This window comes from Colletotrichum truncatum, assembly GCF_014235925.2.
Source record: "Colletotrichum truncatum strain CMES1059 chromosome Unknown Contig_0007, whole genome shotgun sequence".
Taxonomy (NCBI): Eukaryota; Fungi; Ascomycota; class Sordariomycetes; order Glomerellales; family Glomerellaceae; genus Colletotrichum; species Colletotrichum truncatum.
Window position 1 is genome coordinate 3005017 of NW_027222404.1, and position 18174 is coordinate 3023190.

The 18174-nt window shown below is 47.6% G+C and overlaps 5 protein-coding genes across 5 annotated transcripts; 4 read left to right on the forward strand and 1 right to left on the reverse strand.

Annotated features, from left to right (window-relative positions):
* Positions 1–3018: 3018 nt before the first annotated feature.
* On the reverse strand, positions 3019–5298 carry CTRU02_211246 (Alpha-glucosidase 1; the record flags this gene model as incomplete). The annotated part of the gene is made up of 5 exons (XM_036720270.2): positions 3019–3327; positions 3411–3584; positions 3644–4247; positions 4347–4925; positions 4988–5298. 5 exons carry the CDS (start codon positions 5296–5298, stop codon positions 3019–3021), a joined length of 1977 nt encoding a protein of 658 aa, XP_036588013.2.
* A 1887-nt stretch (positions 5299–7185) lies between these two features.
* Positions 7186–9113, forward strand: CTRU02_211247 (alpha amylase; the record flags this gene model as incomplete). Its single annotated transcript, XM_036720271.2, has 7 exons — positions 7186–7245; positions 7299–7392; positions 7458–7481; positions 7542–7579; positions 7639–7764; positions 7834–8732; positions 8795–9113. The coding sequence occupies 7 exons, from the start codon at positions 7186–7188 to the stop codon at positions 9111–9113; spliced, it is 1560 nt and encodes a 519-aa protein (XP_036588014.2).
* Positions 9114–12699: 3586 nt separating this feature from the next.
* On the forward strand, positions 12700–13083 carry CTRU02_211248 (transposable element-derived protein; the record flags this gene model as incomplete). Its single annotated transcript, XM_036720273.1, has 1 exon — positions 12700–13083. One exon carries the CDS (start codon positions 12700–12702, stop codon positions 13081–13083), a length of 384 nt encoding a protein of 127 aa, XP_036588016.1.
* Positions 13084–13848: 765 nt separating this feature from the next.
* Positions 13849–14217, forward strand: CTRU02_211249 (uncharacterized protein; the record flags this gene model as incomplete). The annotated part of the gene is made up of 1 exon (XM_036720274.1): positions 13849–14217. The coding sequence occupies one exon, from the start codon at positions 13849–13851 to the stop codon at positions 14215–14217; it is 369 nt and encodes a 122-aa protein (XP_036588017.1).
* A 1949-nt stretch (positions 14218–16166) lies between these two features.
* Positions 16167–16667, forward strand: CTRU02_211250 (reverse transcriptase domain protein; the record flags this gene model as incomplete). The annotated part of the gene is made up of 2 exons (XM_070205593.1): positions 16167–16305; positions 16360–16667. 2 exons carry the CDS (start codon positions 16167–16169, stop codon positions 16665–16667), a joined length of 447 nt encoding a protein of 148 aa, XP_070060836.1.
* Positions 16668–18174: the final 1507 nt, after the last annotated feature.

Below are 18174 nucleotides of genomic sequence, written 5' to 3' on the forward strand. Positions count from 1 at the left end.
AGACTGCTCTGCATTTCCTTACATGACGATACGGCATACCACGCAAATGAAATCAATGTTCCTAGCAGCTATTGTCTGTCCTCAGTACATGGTTGATTCTCACTTGAAAGCATTCATAGCCTGCTCGCGGAAATGATCAGTGACCGCATTAATTCACACTGCACACACGAGAGTCTAAGGGTAAAAATAGCCGACGTAACTAAGGGGACTTTTTGTGAGAGCGCTAATGATCATGCAGAGATGGCATATATACTTGACAAGATGATGCCACGGACAGTTCACGGATATTTCACGGATAAGAAGCCTCTTATTCTTTACTAAGCAGGTTTAATCATCAATATAACACCAAGGTCATTCTAAAACGCCTTTCTATGCTAGTGCAATCCCGAGTGGAGCTTCAGCATTCAGGCCGCCATATTAACCTACGGGGTATGCCCCCTTTGCTGGCGTGTTTCCCGCAGTACTGAGTGGCTCGTTGATTTTTTTACTTTCTCTCTTTTTTACTCGAGAATTTCTATTATGTTGTTGTTGAGGAAATGGGTGAGGTCTCCAAATGAGACATCTTTACACAACCAAACTCAACCGGAAGCCTTTCTATTGATTGTCTTTTATTTATTTTCCAGACAAAGAGCTGCCACGAAGAGAAACAAATAAAAATGGCCCTAGAGACACTACATATCTTTTTCCATAACTGTTCATTTCTCAATTGCGAAATAAAGTAAGGACAGAGTTAATGCAGGGCTTGATACCTTTTTGCCTGCCTATTCCCATAACAAAGCTCTTGTGATTAGCAGTGATATCCGATTCAATAAGAGTAAATTTCTCTTAAAAAAACACATTAGAGAAGCATTGGAAACCCTCTCAGCCTCACTGGCAAGATTGAACACCAGGAAGAAAATCTACTCAGGAAGTATCTCACAGAGAGGAACAGGAGCATCATGGGATGTCTTCTTAGAGATTGCCCTCTCAAGTTGTAAGCCTACAGTAAGCCTGTGTTTTAGGTATTTAACAACGAGGGCTGTTAAACTGCCTAGGGAACTGAGTACTGGCACGTTACATTTGGATCTCGTGCATTTTCATGAACTGGGATTTCTAAAATCATTCGTATTGATTTGCGGAGAACGGAACACCGTGCAAAAGGCAGTATTACATCACGCATCGGATTATTATTACCTTTCCCTCAATATCTCATGTTTTCATATGTTTATTATTCAGGCTGGCGCAGCAACAACGTGTCTTGGTCCTCAGGCTCTGGTATACTTTAGTACGCATCCCCTGTGGCGCAAATGTTCCATCACACAACTTCATCATTTGTACTGATCGCCCTGATTTGTGAAATAATGGTTATATACTGTTTGAGTTGAGCAACGGTGCTTTACTACAAGTCCGCCTCGACACTAGGGAACTTGACAGGCTATGACGATGGTCAACGAAATCAAACACATGTTTCGTCTCTCTTCGGATCTACAATAAATGGCTGCCCCATCCGCTAGAACACTCTGTCAGACCTTACGTGTAATCTGGACTTTGGAAAACATAAAAGTGACGGAGCTATCCTGGAATATCAGTCCTGTGTCGATTCAACAGGAGCGTTGCCAACCGTTTTCTGGCACTCTCTTGTACACTTGGGGAAAACAATCATCAGATTTTCCGGTGTATGGTAAGTTATTTCACAGTTGCGAAAAAATCTTCCCTGGCATAGGGCGTAGAAGAGAATAATCATCTCTCACAGAATCCACAATGCTACCCGGACATGGATGGATATCTGCTCGCGTGAGCATGGCGACTGTCAAGAACACAACTAATTGGGTTCATATCCTTCGCGGGTTCTGGAATTGACAAACTCTGGCGTCCGTCTTCCTGTGACAGACGAAGAGCCTCTAAGCGGATCGTACAATGAGTTGAGTTACTGTTATGGACCTCCACCATACGAATTTCTTCGACTTTGAGATGTAAATTTTACACAACTCAAACCGGGAATCCTAAGTGTCGAGATTCCTATTGTATGACAGGAAAGACATTAGTCTTACGAGGAACCTAGAAATCAGATACATTTGGATCGACTATCTTCGTATCATCCGGCTGGGGTCAGACCATATCCAAGACCGGACGGAGTAGTTTTCCCGAAGGCAAAATTTGTGTGTCAACTGCGCTCTTTGTCTTGCACTGTGAGGGAGATATCCAGGAGAAAGCAACTTCAATAGTCTGGGTGCCACATGTATTCCATCTTTCGAGATAAGTCCAGAACGCCTCCATGGTGTGGTGAGATTTTCTTCTCGCAACAGTCTTGTCGTTGTCGGTGTATACTACCACGACAACTAACAGACCTCCCTTCAGTACCCAGGGCGTTTGTCTAACAGGAAAGACGACTTCATGTGGTGTTACGTTTGGTGTTGGGGAAACCTTTTTTCATTTTCGGATAAGACGCGATCTGGCATTAAAATTGCCTGACTAAGATTAAATTTTACGTATCATTAAATATATTGCTCTTGTCGACTTGCTGAAATAAGATAAAATAAACATCAAAGTGAGGGCATTAAATTTTGCAACGACTTATATCACAGCTTTATTCCTCACGCCCTACTTCTAAGATTGCTACATCGATGTAGTCGTAATTCCCACCACGCTAGCTCTGTCGAGTGCCGTACTGCTTTATTATATGACTTTCTATCGCATCAATTGTGTAGCTTTAATACCAGCCCCGTCTCGAAGAAGTGCTTGATGCCCTAGTCAGCCATCTTGAGCTGACATCAATGGCCTAGTAGCTATCCCCATATCATATATGCCCCTCCTCTACAGACGAAATCTTCTTCACAGTGGTGGCTTTACCGTCGACATCTCCTGCTACCTGTAGAGCTTTAGCACCCCTGATCTTGCCATTTCCAGCAGTCGTCTGGGTGGCGTGGTCGTCGTGGCCTAAAAGGTTTTGTTCTGTTTGTTCTCTGAAAGTCACTCCAGGGGTCATGAAGCGAGCAGCAGTTATACGGCTTTGCAGGAAACACCTCTGTAAACATTGGCTTACACAACTTCTAAGCTACTATCACAGCCGGCAGTTTGACCGCTTTCTCGCCGACATATGAGGCCTTCAAAGGGCTCAAGCACCAAATGTGTCATCAAAACCTGGTCTGGAAGTATGAAGCTGGAAATAGATTTGACAACGGACCACCCCCGGCCGTGTGTCTGAGGCATTTCCCATTCCACGCGTTCCATACCGAAATTGAGCACGACCAAATAAATGTCTCTGCCGTGCGTGCGCGTATAAGCAAATACAGACGAATGATGTTCATCGACAAGCTGGTACACGCCATAGATCTGCCAGGCCAATGTCTGGATTAGTGGGGTTGTCAAAGAACTCCCGAGTCAAAGGTTTTTGAAGCTTTCGATCACTGATGAATGAAGGAAGCACTTACGAGCCCTGGATGCTGCTGACGGAAACGTATCATGTCGTGATAAAACCTCCAAACCGACGCCGGATTTCGACGTTGGGCTTCGGCGCAGAACGTAGTGAAGTTCGGGTGTGCAGGGAGCCATGGCTTGGCATTGTGATCAGTGAAGCCTCCAGAGGTCTTACGGTTGCTATCCCACTATAGGCAAAGCTTAGCGTCAGCAGCAGAACCAACATTAATGGCGGGGGTTTAGTTACCACCATGGGGGTGCGAGCAGCATCCCTGCCCTTGGTCATGATTGCCTTCTTCACCATCTCCAGTTTATGGGTATCGTCTCCCTGCGCGAGAGCCGCGTGAGCTGCGTTCCAATAGATGCGGGTTTCAATGTCTCGTATTGTCTCTTCGGAAAACTCCTCAGGGTTTGTCAATCCCAGCTCCTGTCCTTGATAGATAATGATTGTTCCTCGTAAGGTGAAAAGCCACATGGCGAGGAGTTTGGCAGCGTGCTCCATTCTCATTTGTCCCACCTTGCAAAATCGGTTTAGCCCCCGTGGTTGGTCGTGGTTCTCGAACCACAAGGTGTCCCAGCCACCAGCCTCGGCCATGCACGTCTGCCATTTGCTCACGGCAGCCTTGAGTTCTGGCAATTTCCAGTCTCTCAGCGTCCATTTGTCTCCGTTGACACAGTCAAGCTCGACATGCTCAAAATGCAAGATTAAGTCGAGCTCTTTTGCTTCATGCGAGATGAAATCTCGCCCAAGCTCTGGCGTGATGCCGCACGACATCTCACCAAGAGACAGCGCATCATAGTGAGCAAAGACTTCTTGCTGCATCTCTTGTAGATACTTGTGGACTCTAGGCCTGTAGTACGTCACGCTATCAGCTGTGGTGTCTTTAAAAGTGACCTAAGTGAGCATAACTCGGACAAAAAGGGAAGAGGAAAAGCACGGGAAGACGAACCCATTGGCGAACATCTCGTTTGTCTTCTGCTCAAACCTGCCTGGTGTAGAAGTCGGGGCATCAGGCCACCCAGAAACAGTTGGCTGGCCAGGCCGCGCGGCACACAGGTCTTCGTTATGCACTTTGGACATGCAGTTGATTGCGTCTAACCGAAAGCCGTCAACTCCTTTGTCCAACCAGAACCGAAGTACCTTCCATAATTCTCTCCGGACGTCAGCGTTATACCAATTGAGATCCGGCTGCTCCCTGCCGAACACGTGCAGATAGTATTTGCGTATCTCAGGTACCCATTCCCACATGCAGCCCTCGAAGACGCTCTCCCAATTGCTTGGTGGTCGCTTGTTTCCGCTCTCGTCGACGATAGGGTTGCCCCAGATGTAGAAGTCTTTGAAACCGTTGGCCTCACCCTTTTCAGCAGCGATCGACTTTTTGAACCAGGCGTGTTTGCTAGAGGTATGGTTCAGGGCAATGTCCAAAATAACTCGCAAACCTCTTCCGTGCGCCTGTTTAAGCAAGTTGTTGAAATCCTCCATGTCGCCAAACATGGGATTGATTTTGTAATAGTCGGAAATATCATACCTAGGAGACGGCTTTGGTCAATGCTTTATTTGGCGAGAGAACCTCTAACAGTGCTGACTTACCCCATATCATATAAAGGAGAATCAAAGATGGGGGACAACCAGATAACGTCAACGCCGAGATCAACTTTGTATTCCAGTTTTTCGATTATCCCTCGCAAATCGCCGTACCCATCGCCGTTGGTGTCCTTGAAGCTGGGAACATAAATTTGGTAGACCACCGCATCCTTCCACCACTGAGACTTTTGATTGACGGGAGTTGCGTTCGGCGGGCGAGGCGCTCTGTGGGTCAGAGCCACCTTCCGGTCGATAGACAGTGTACTGCGCAATCCCCTGGCTCCAATGCCAGCACGTCTCATGTACATGTTGTTCATGTTGAGCGTATCTTCTGTTGAAACGTAGGTGGTGAAAAAAATAATAAATAAATGTTAGCTCTCTAGAGATGCTTGTCCCAAAATGCAAGACTACTTTAGTTGAAGAAAGTGGCCTTATGTTGGCGTAGTTGTAACCTACAATATTTATACTATCATATTGTCCAAGCTACCCCATCCGAGTATATACCAAACATAATGATAGAAATTATGCATCATCAGACAATTCAGAAACTATCACTTCGCTATGCGGAGAGCCTCCGCAAGCTCAATCTGTTGCTTCCCCCCTTGACGAGCTTGATGCGTGCATGAAATGTTGACAGGATGACGTGATCTACGATCACGATCAAACAAATTTCGTTTTTAATTTATTCCAGACTGACCCAAATCGTATCTTCCAGTTTCTTGCAATTACTGCTTTCGTAAATAATACTAGGTGGAAGTCGTGACGTCTGTGGGCACGATACCACTAGTACGAGCAGGTTAGGGCAATTAACTGTGGCACAAAGTAGAAGCTTCATTCATGAAAAATTCTTCGTTAGTGTTCCTTGTTGTACATCACACACTTACGGTATACCATGGCCAACTATATCGTGACACTATCACCCACTCGCATAGGCATGTCCTCGTGTGGTCTTGGGTAATCCAAGCCCTCACGCATACTTCGTATAATACAGAATAACTCATGCATTCATGCAGTGACCACAGCAGCTACACTGATTTGCTATAATAACCATTACCTAGTATTCGAAAGATTCGTAATACTGTTGCCGCGATGCATGATAACGAGACCGATGGCCTTTGGCATAATGTGTACTTATTATTATGTTTTCAGCAGTTTAGAGCACCTGACTATGGAATCAATCAATGGTTTTAATAATGATAACGGCTCCATTATCATATTCCTCCATTCTACGCTGTATAGTAACCTATTATTTAGACCAGAACAGTTACTTTCACCTTCTGACAAAAGCTGCAAAGCTCTTGGGAATTTTATCTGCATCCTGAGTGCTATCTAGGTATGTCTAAACTGGCTTTCCCCTTTCTGGTAGTACTTGCGGCTCAATAATACGGACTGTGTCGCTTTATTTGTAAAATGATTCTGAAATGACGAAGGTTTTCTCGGAGCCCTTCGAGCCGTTGCGCTACCCTCTCGCAAAAATTAATCAAACCTCCTAAAAGTTTACATATTCATGATAAGTTATTAATCATAGTATTCAAATTTTAGCGTTCTAACACAAACCAACTCAGCTTCCGGGATGCATCGGGACCGTCCAATGGTAAATAACTGTTTTATTTCACAGACTAGACATGTACCGCCCCTTGGATCGACTTGGCTGATCATATCATGAGGTCAAGAGTAAAAACATGTTAAACCTATTGAATGAAGTGATCAATGAGTACGTCCCAGATAGAAATCAATTACAATCTATCCACCCATGGGAACCTAGGTATAGAAAATGTTGCATCAATTACTCGATTAGGTTATTACTCTCCGGTTCGCATACTATGACGTTTTAGGTCGCTCATGTTCCCCAGCGGCAAGCCCGGTCAGCATTTTGGAGCTCGCTGCCGTACGTGGTTAAATAGCTGGCCTTTCAGCCAGCAATATGGAGGGTGGTCAAACAAGTTAGCAGCTTCCTTTTAAATACTCGTTCACCAGCTTAGGTACGATACTCCACTTCCTATGAGAAGAGGCATCTCTATCGCAGGAAAGGTTATCGGAAAGCTTCAAATCCCAGCCCGTCCTTTCTACGACCACTTTAACAAAACTGCAGGAAGTCAGCCACGAAGGTATGTCTGACCATCGCCCCTTAAGGTGCTGGCACATTTTCTGACTTTGAGCGCTCTTGATGGACCCACAGCCATTGCCGAACATCTGTCCTCGCAATGAATGGAGCTTGCTTGAAGTCAGAGAGACGATGGTGGAAAGAGGTTGTCATATATCAAGTCTGAAGTTGACACTTTTTATCGGTGAAGATCTGTGCTGACAACATAGACAGATATACCCTGCCTCGTTCAAAGATAGCGATGGCGACGGAGTTGGAAACATTGATGGAATTACGTCCAAGCTGGATTACTTGTTGGAACTCGGCGGTGAGAAAGATACAAACCAGTTCTTTTCAAATTCTATTTTTCTAATGAATTTTCTTTTTCCCTAGTGAATGTGCTGTGGCTTTCTCCGAGTAAGTACTGTATAACGACATTCCTCTCATGACGCTATCATTCTAATGCCAGAAATCCAGTTTACAAAAGCCCGCAAAAGGATATGGGATATGACATTGTGCGTCACCCAGTTGTCAAATTGGTTGATGAAACACATGCTAACTGCACTGGCTTCAGTCGAACTATTATGAAATACACCCACCTTTCGGTACAATGGACGACGTTCACCGCTTGATTAGTGAGCTGAAGAAACGCGATATGAAGCTGGTCATGGACCTCGTTGTCAATCATACTTCTACTGAGGTAAGTAACTACGTCTTAACCGTGTTGCAGTTGATCAAGCTGATTGGAGAAATTTTGTACTCTGCATAGCATCCGTGGTTCACTGATTCAGCGCTTTCGAAGGAAAGCATGAGACGAGACTGGTATGTCTGGCGACAGCCCAAATACGATGAAGAAGGCAATCGACAGCCACCAAACAACTGGGCCTGTCTCCTCGACGATTCGCAATCGGCCTGGAATTACCACCCTGGAACAGATGAGTACTATCTCTCTCTGTTTAGCCCGCACCAGGCGGACCTAAACTGGGAGAACCCAAGCGTTCGATGTGAGGTACACAACATTGCAAAATTCTGGCTCGAAAAGGGAATTTCAGGCTTCCGGATGGATGTCATCAACTTGATCTCCAAGGACCAGACATATCCCGACGCGGAAATTGTGTATCCAAACAAAAAGTACCAACCTGGCGACAAATACTTCGCCAACGGAGCACGGCTTTCTGAGTATCTCCAGGAACTGAAACGTGTCGTGCTCTCCAAGTATGACGTGCTCACTGTGGGAGAGATGCCATTCTTGGAGGATGAAGAACAGCGACTCCAGATGGTGAAGGCGGAAGAAGGTTGCCTCAACATGATTTTCACTTTCGAGACAATTGGGCTCGATATCGTCCCCGAGCAGGGACGTTTTAGCTTTAGACCGTGGGCTGTTGGCGAACTGGCAAAGGTCGTTGATAGGTCACAGTCTATGAACACGCATCTGGGATGGGAGTCGCTGTTCTGCGAGAACCACGACCAACCTCGTTCTGTGTCGCGGTGGTGCGACGACTCGGATGAGCACCGCGTCGCCGGTTCCAAACTCCTCTGTATGATGCAAATCACCCTCACAGGTACCTTGTACATATACCAGGGCGAAGAGCTTGGTATGCGCAACATACCCGCCGAATGGGGCCCCGAGGAGTATAAGGATGTTGAGTCCATCAGCTACTGGAGCCTGTCAGTGTCGTCAATCTCAAGCCTCCGAAAGAACCTGAAACTAATCATGCCCTTGTCTATAGCGTATGCTCAATGTGGCCTTATGGATCTCCCGAACGGAAGAGGGCGAAGGATCTTCTGAGGCGCAAAGCGCGTGACAACGCCAGGACCCCATTCCAATGGGACTCCACATCGAATGGCGGCTTTTGTCCTCCCGGCGTCAAGCCTTGGATGCGCGTTAACGATGATTATCCTACGGTCAACGCGGCTGCCCAGGTAGCAGCGGGAAGGGCAAACGAACGGACCATGATTGTGCCTCCGTACCGGTTCTGGCAACGAGCTCTTGAGATTCGCAAGCGATATGCCGACTTGTTTATCTACGGCGAATTTGAGCTCATCTAAGACACGCACCCGACCGTATTTGCGTTTAAGAAGAGTTGCAGTCGCGAGTCAGGCATGTCTATCACAGTCTTGAATTTTAGTGCTGAGGAGGCTGAGTTCAAAGTCCCCACGGATTATGAGGTCTGGTCTTGGGTGCTGGGTAGCTATGATTCGTTGTCAACTGAGAAGCCTTCGGAGGGAACCGTTCGTTTATTGCCCTGGGAAGGCTTGGTTGGCTTGTGCAAGGTTGGGCGCGGGTGAAATTAGCATTAACCAGAGTAAAGACCCATCCAAGATCGTACATCAGCTGCTATGAAGCCAAAGTATTAATCGATACATGAGGTTTTATAATTAGTCGTCCTTGAAGCTAAAAAAACATATCCGCAGCTTTACTACCTCAGGGTCAAACATCTTAAAGTCACTGTGATATCTATTATCTGTCACATTTATATCGTGATCGCCGTGGAGATATGGACCAAAACTCTGGAGGTGGTGCTCCCCTCTCTGATCAGATCGACTAAGTATCCAACTACATTCGCAGTCCCACTGCTACGAGCTATGTCACGGTTGACGTGGCTCAGGCTGTGCCGGCCGTGGATTGGTAGCTTTTGCGCCCTCAACCTTGTTGGAAATCAGGCCGCTGAGTTTTAAGTCTTAAAGAAAACGAGCATGGATGTATTACTGTCGATCTAAGATATAATTTAGAAGGCAAATTTATTGTAAAACCTATTCAGACATTCCTTTTACGTTGGCAGCCATCGCGTCTCTTTCTCCAGGGTCGCCCACAATCAGCACGTTTTCTGAATCCGCCTTTTGAAAAGCCACAAAACTGTAAGATTTATACCCCAAGGACCTTCCAGGCACACATTCTTGATAAGCAACTAACCTAACTGCCATTCACCTTGGCACCAAAATGCCCTCTTAGGGGCCGATCTACCTTATATAGTAATAATCGTCGTCCCTTGGATTGGTAGGAAGGTGAAATTTTGCTAAATATGATGTTGGATATCTAGATGTACCAATGCCGATAGGATCTTGATATGGCCCCCCACGCTAGTAACTAAATCAAGCTACCGAGCTCCGGGTACTCAAGGAGTTGAACCGAGTGTGGGTATATTGATATGAAATTTAGGATGCGATGTGAAGGTATATCCGTTGTGGATACCTATCCATGCATCGCCATCACGTCAGCAGCCAGCGGCCGGACCCTGTTCCGTCCACGCTGCAAGACGAGGGCCAATTGCTGCGTGAGAGAAGGCTACTCGTGATTTTTACCATAATAGGGATTTTAGCGCGTCCTCAGCCCCGCGTAGGGCAGACAAGACCCCCCAATCTCAACCCCGCGCCTCTCGAACAAGGTAGGGTAGACCAATAGCAGATCGGGGTGATGTTCTCTGGGCAAACCCGCTCGTATCACGACGGAACTAATGCCCGGCAAGACTAGTGCGGAAAAAGCAATTCTGGTAAACCGGTTCCTCAACGGTCCTGTGTCCAAAACCTTGCAGCTTCACGCATTCCTTTCACCCTTACATCACTGGCGTAATAATTCGTATTAATTGCCTCATCTATTATCATATCACTGGGTAAGGTAGTGAACAACATTCTTGAATCAAATGAAGGAGAAAGATGTTGCCAGTGATTTCCTGAAAATGCTAATAAAGCCTCATCATCGTCATGAGGGCTTAGTGCTTGCGAGTTATCTCTATTAATGTCTTAGATGTGAAACCCAAAGCACTGTTGGCCTTGTTTTTCCGTCCTAGTCCTTTTTTCCGAATCCACACACCTTACTATGTCGCAAGCCACTCGGCAGTATGTCCAGGATCCTGCAGAGTGCGGCTATCCAATGTACTTCTTCGACACCAGTAACAACGCAACGTTCTGGCACACCGATGATTTCCTCACAACTGGCTATTATGAGCATCTCGCACTGGACTTTGATCTTCTACAGGACATCAATCAAGACACGTTTATTGATGAAGTAGGTCATCAGTCTATACCTCAGTATGAAACAAGACAATAGGAAAGATCTCTCATTAATAACACATACACCAGAATGTTGGTGGGGTATTTAGCAGGAAGTTTGGCGACAGTCCGACAGATGCGGGGAAAAGCCATGACATTGTTGACGCCGAGTCTCCGCTGGACTCGCAGGAGTTTTTAGCTCCACGACAAGAAGAACCAGGTATACAACAGCAAGCAGAAACAAACTGTGGCGGTCTTCTAACCGTCTCCAATGATTGTTTTAGTCGAATCCTCCTTTTTTCCGATATTTTCGAGCTACAATGCTCTGACCCAACAACCATTTCAACAACAATGTGATACGAACATGTCACCACATATCAGCCCTACTACAGAGGTAGGGATTCTGTCGCCAGTCTCTTCGACAACGTCGAATACACTACGTAGTCATACCGAGACCGAGAGAAACCGTGCTAGAAACCGCGCCGCTGCGTCCCGGTATAGACGGAGGTCTCAGTGTCAAATGGACGAGCTACAAGAGCTGGAGAAGTCGCTGGGGGAAAAAAACGCAAAGCTACAAGAGGAGCTACGTATTCTAAAGGAGGAAGTCCTACAATTGAAAGGAGAAATACTTAGGCATAGTGATTGCAACTGTGATTTGATCAACGGGTTCTTGTCCAAATCCGTTCTTGAATTCACAAAGCAACAGAAGACATCCTAACGTTCCGTTTCTCAAATGCATTCATCATTGTACAAATTAGGGAGTAAACATCCAGTCCATCAATCTGGCTTGACCCATAATAACCGTAATCTGACACAAGACGAAACACCTAGCCATGTATCGAGACAGCAGAGCAGTTTAAACATAGATGAGATTCAACTTGTTATAACCTAATTTCAATTTCCAGCACGTATGATGCACTCTCGAGTTAGTTTGTTCGCTTGGGTTTCTTCTGCCCAAGTATTCCCTTGTAGTACTACAGAATTTCATTATAGTTGTAACTCGGACTCAGGCTTCGATTGACAAGGTGATGGCTTCAAATCGTCTCAATGACCTTGCCCTGATGGGAAAGTGACCCGTAGTTGGGAATGATCTCTTTCTGGGTGCTGGCTTAAGGAAGGTTCACAGTCAGATGAACTACTGGGCTTTACACAAATTTGGCAGGGAACAAAGAGCGCCGTTGCAAGGAATTTCGTGCCACTGGCTCTCGACACAAACATCGTTGAAACGTAACTGTTACTACATTTCGGCTTGCATACATACGGGTGTAGACAAGGCAATCGGCCACGAGGGTAGCGCTGCAACCCGCCAGGATGTCACATCATACTCAGTAGAGCCGGGCAAGAAGTAGATGATGAAAACTCTGTGCTGAATGACTATGAACGACGTCAGAATTCCTTGGGGGCCAAGCATCATCAAACACACGGATGTCATCATCAGAGTGATCCCATCGACATTGAGCGGCCCGGACCTGCAGTTGCTACACGCAAAAATCCTCCAAAACCAGAAAGGATGTCTTAGGCTATGAGTCTATCCCATCAACCGCGAATGGACCCCATTTTCGCCAAGCCTTTAGATTCCCACTTTTAGAGCCACTTTTACCCCTCACAACTATCGGTACAATAGTAATACGACATTTATCTCAATATGCCGTTCAGTGCCGTCACCATACAAACTGACACTACGATGAATGTGACGATATCGTTAAGCGATTCTGACGCTTCTAACGCCTCTGGTGCCACTAAGGCTTCCGTGAAAAGTACGATATATGTTGAGATCCTTCCGGAAGACCTCGATACCGCTTGCAACGCCGACTGTACGCCGGAGCGGTGTGATAGTAGTACGGTCCGGCCCCGTGAGCCCCCGGCTGTTGAGCGTGGCCCTCCGGGCTCATTCGTTCCGTTTGACGTACCGGCCCGGGCCCGAGAGATACGGGGCTTGCCAGCGGCACCGTTAGACCTCTTCTTCCGCTACGTCCCCCGGGACCTTGTTGAGAAGTGGGTTAGCTGGACGAACGCGGCACCGGTATAGGGTCCCTAGCCTAAACGGTCACGAATAAATTCGTGGGAGAAGACTTCTATAGACGAGGTTTACCTCTTCTTAGGAATTTTGATTTATATAGGAATTCATAGTGAATCCCAATTAGAGGGATATTGGGAAGCTGGGGATAACAAGGAACGTCCCATCTACCCATTTACCCGGTTTATGCCTCGGGACCGCTTTGAACTTCTACTCCAACGTATCCGGATTTTCAACACTTCGGAGTTCCAGCCTCGCCGCCAGTCCCGGGTGTTACGACCCGACAGTTAACAGACCACTGACGACGACCCCGCAGGGGCTCAGCGGTTATAGATTGATGATTGATTGATTCCTACACGGTTATGAAGCCGCTCTTATGCTAGCAGCTATGCCCGGAAAGCGGGGTTTGGCAGACAGCCGAAGCATCGACGATAAACCGCGACGCCCCACTTCGCCCTGTTGTTGGATCAGGACCAGCTGTCCCCAAGCTCCCACTATGCTATCTATTCTTGTGTGTTTATGCCCTCTGTTGAAGATTGTTGTCCTCCTGCCTGCTCTCTCGCTTGGTGTTGCCTTCTAGAATCCTTCTTTCGCGTCCTCCTACTTCGGTTCTGTTGGTGCTAGGCACCATGTCTGGTTCTGTATACCTATAGTCTCCCCCCAGCCCTCAGCTTCGTCTCTTTATCTTGTCCGCATCCTCTCAGACTCGCATGTGCTATATCTCAGTTAAATCTGTAAATCTTTTTGTTGCCTCATGCTGGGTTCCTATGTGGCTCTATGTTTCCATCTTTCGACCACCACCTCCATCCACCGCCTGGAGTCGGACTCAATCCGCAAAACACAATGCTCCAACCGCTTCGATTCGTCCGATTACTAAGTATGAGAGCTCGTACACAGATTCCGCAGACATTGTCATACGTTGAAGGGGCGACAATCCTTCTTCGCGGAGGGGGCGACAGGGGACCAATCTGTCTGCAAACTGTAGTATTTTGTGGCATCGATCGTAGCATGCCTGGTGTCTGGTGCTTTCTCTATGCAGGAGGTGATACCGTTCTGTCGGGCTTGTCGTCGTTGTTGTCGCGGGACGTTGCAAACTTTGTCGGGGGTGATAGGCGACCCATAACCTATCGGTGGCTGTGGTGTTGATGTTTGTTTGGGCTTGGTCGTTGTGCTCACGTGATAGCCCGTGACTCAACCGCGGTGGTGTCGATGGTGTTGTCTATTGACGTGTCATACTTTGTGGCTTGCTCTCGAATTTTTCGTGGTCAGAGCCCGCCCGCGGCCACGAGCAGGCTCTTTGGGAGCAGAATCAATGCCGAGGATGACATTATGCCTAAAGTGACCTCTGAGAGCGCGAGCGGGCGTGGTTTGATCAATTTGATGCTGTTTTCAAAAATTTCGTTCTCGCTGTTGTTGATGTTTGCTCAGCGGTTATAGGGACGGCCGTCAGCCGTTACGTCGTAACAACCCCCACGGAACGGAAGAACTAGGATACAGGTCACGTGACGATAAGCAGGACCGACGGACGATAAGCGGTCCTGGGACAGGACCGACGGTGCCAAGGGCGGTCCGAAAAACATCAACAACAGCGAGAACGAAATTTTTGAAAATCGGAGCAAAAACGGCCCCAAATACGCGTGCTCGCGGCCACAGAGCCCCCTTCGATGCAATGCCATCCTCGGCCTTGATTCTACGTCCCAAAGGGGCCCAAGATGGCCGCAGAGCACGCCCCGACTACAATGAAAAACTTGAGAGCAAGCCGCAAAATACGACATATCAATAGACAACACTGTTACCACCACCACAGGCGAGCCACAAGCCGCTACACGAAGCACTAAGACTGCGCCCAAACAATCAACTTCAACACAACAGCCGCCGACAGGTTTTGGGTCACCTGTCACCCCCGACAAAGTTTGCAACGTCCCACAACGACGAAGATGAGTCCGACAGAACAGTATCACCTTCCGCACGGAGAAAGCACCAGGCATTAGGCATGCTACGATCGATGCCACACAATACTACAGACTACAGACAGACTGGTCCCCTGTCGCCCCTTTTGCGAAGAAGGATTGGTGTCCCTTCAACGCGCGACAATGTCTGCGGAATCTGTGCGGGAGCTCTCATACCCAGTAATCGAACATGTCGGAGTCAGTGGAGCATTATGCTTCGTGGAAGACCCTTGGGCCAATGTGGTGGAGGGCAATAGTGGTCAACAGGCAAGAAACAAGAGGCCACATAGGAACCCGGCAGGAGGCAACAAAGAATTTATAGATGCAACTGAGAAAACGGCATATACAAGTCCGGGAGGATACGGACAAAACAAAGAGACAAAGCTGAGCGCTGGGGGGAGACTGTAGGTACAAAGAACCAGATACGGTGCTACCAGCACCAACTGAACCGAAGCAGGAGGACGCAAAACAAGCATTCTAGAGAGCAATACAAAAGCGAGAAAGCAGACAGGAGAGCAACACACTTCTTCAACAGAGGGCACAAACACACAGAATAGAGAACATAGTGGGGAGCTTGGGGATAGCTGGCCCTGATGCAACATCAGGGCGAAGTAGGGCGTCGCTGTTCATTGTCGACGCTTCGGCTACCTGCCAAACCCCGCTTTCCGGGCATAGCTGCTGGCATAAGAGCGGCTTCATAACCGAGTAGGAATAAATCAATCAATTAATCAATCGACCGACGGTGCCAAGGGCGGTCCATGGCGATAGACCGACGTCCTGGGTGTCGGTCCCCCAGGATCAGGAAGTGTTCAGCATGGAACCAGACTTGTATATAGTTGGGACTCGAGTCCTCTCGAGTCCTACCTTTCCTAGTTCTTCAGCAATCAACTTCGTAATTACCCTAACCGGTACTTTCAGCTATACCTAAGTGACGACTACTCTACGACTCTTGTTGAGGCCTTGACTAATCACCAAGACCTTTGAAGATCTACGATCTATTCGACCAAGACCACGGAACGACTGTTACTACTCTCAATCCCTGGCTTACTGTTAACACAAACCCACTGTCAGTTAGCTAGCCGTAACACTTTGATTGCTCCTGTTCAGTAAGTCACCTTTTGAGAACTACTAAACAGTATAGACAAGATGTCTTCTCGCGCTTCTGCCAAATCACCTACTCCAGGATCCTCATCCTCTTCGCGCAACCAGCCTCAGAGCCTCGCGCAGGAGCCCGCCAACACTGAGGACTTCGACATGCCGGACCTCAAGTACGACTCCGATGGAGATGGCTCTTTCACCAAGGAAAGCTACGATAAGCTCCGACGCATAATCCAGAAACAAGAAGCCGAGACAAAAGACATGCAGAAAATCGTCAACGAAAACCGACAAGCAATGGAAAACCTCAACGAGCAACTCCAGCACGCTAGACAGGCCTACAAGAAGCTGGAAGAAGACATCAAGGGGGACGCCAACCTCCGGAAGATCCAGGAACTCCAGGGGGAAATCACTACCCTCCGGGCCGCCGCCAACATCGTCACCACGCCCGTCCACGGAGGACGACAAAAGCTCAAGCTCAGTACGCCTGTCACCTACGACGGAACCCCCGGGACCCTTAAAGGATTCCTAATTCAGGTCAAAAACTACTAGAACTTTCACCATGGAGATTTCACTAACGAAACCGAAAAAGTAGTACACGCAGCTACCTACCTCCGAGGAAAGGCCCTCAAGTAGTTTAAACTAATCTAGGAAGAATACCTCAAATGCGAGACCCTCGACGAGTGCACTACCGAGACCCGCGACATCTACGCTAATTTTAAAGGATTCGAGGATGCGCTCAGGTCACTCTTCCAAGACCCCGACGAAAAGCGACAAGCCGAACGAGATCTGGCACAACTTAAGCAGACTAAGTCCGCCAAAGACTACTCCGCCAATTTCCGACAACTTAGCGTTTAACTCGACCTTACCGAGGAAACCAAGATCTTTATGTTCTATCAAGGACTAAAAGACGAAGTCAAGGACGAGATCATCAAGATTGATCGACCTGACGACTTTCTCTAGTACGCCGAACTCGCCATCAAAATCGACAACCAGCTTTTCGAACGACGAAAGGAAAGAGGCGAAAAACGACAAAACCCCAACTCAGGACGCAAGTACCAGTGGCAGCCTCAGCACCAGTTCAACAACCAGCGAAACGACAATAGACCCCGCAACAACTAGAACAACCCCCGACAAAGTACTGCCTATGGTCACTACAGTGGACCAATGGACCTTAGTGCTACACAGAGAAACGACAAAAAGAACGACAGTTGGAAGAAAGATAGACAGTGCTATAACTGCCAGAAGATTAGACACCTAGCATACGAATGCAGGTCACCTAAGAAGGAACGCTTCCAACCGGTACCAGAGAAACGACAAGCGAGTATCGCTACGAAGACGATCCCTCATGAACAACTCAACTAGACCACCTGCTTCGATGACAACTGCCATATCCACTCTAGCAGTAAGGAACACGCAGGATGGTACCCCCAGAAACCTCAAGAACGATCTGGTTACGACACTACCAACGCACCTAAACGGACCCTCGCTGTGGGATATAGAAGCAATAGCAAAATCGAGCGCAAGACAATCGAACAGCTCGATAGTATAAACGACAACGAGGAATTAGAACAAGACAATCAGCGAAGACTAAACCTCCTCTACGCAGGACGACAAGCCAACCTGCAGCGGATTCAACAGGACTTACAAAACCCTATGTGGCAACGACAACTCGGTGCGCTGGACGCACACATCGAACGACGACAACATGCACAAGGAGATCCCGCACGGATCCGCCAAATCAACCAAGAACTGGAAGAACAGGTCGAATCAGAAACGACCAAGAACACCCCCAACGACTCGGAAACACCTCGCGATGTTGCCCGCCAACATGCCCAACTGGAAGTCGCCTTTGAAGTCGCTTCAGTCAACGACACCAGCTCTGGAGAGGACTCTGACGAAGAAATACAGTGGTATCACTGCTACCAAGACCAGCGCCGAGTCCACTATATCAAGAAAGACGAAGCATGGAAGAAACAGCAAGAAAACGACGAACAAGGAACGGACGAGCAGTCAAAAAAAACTAGACTCGCCTACCGAAGACAAGGGACAACGACAG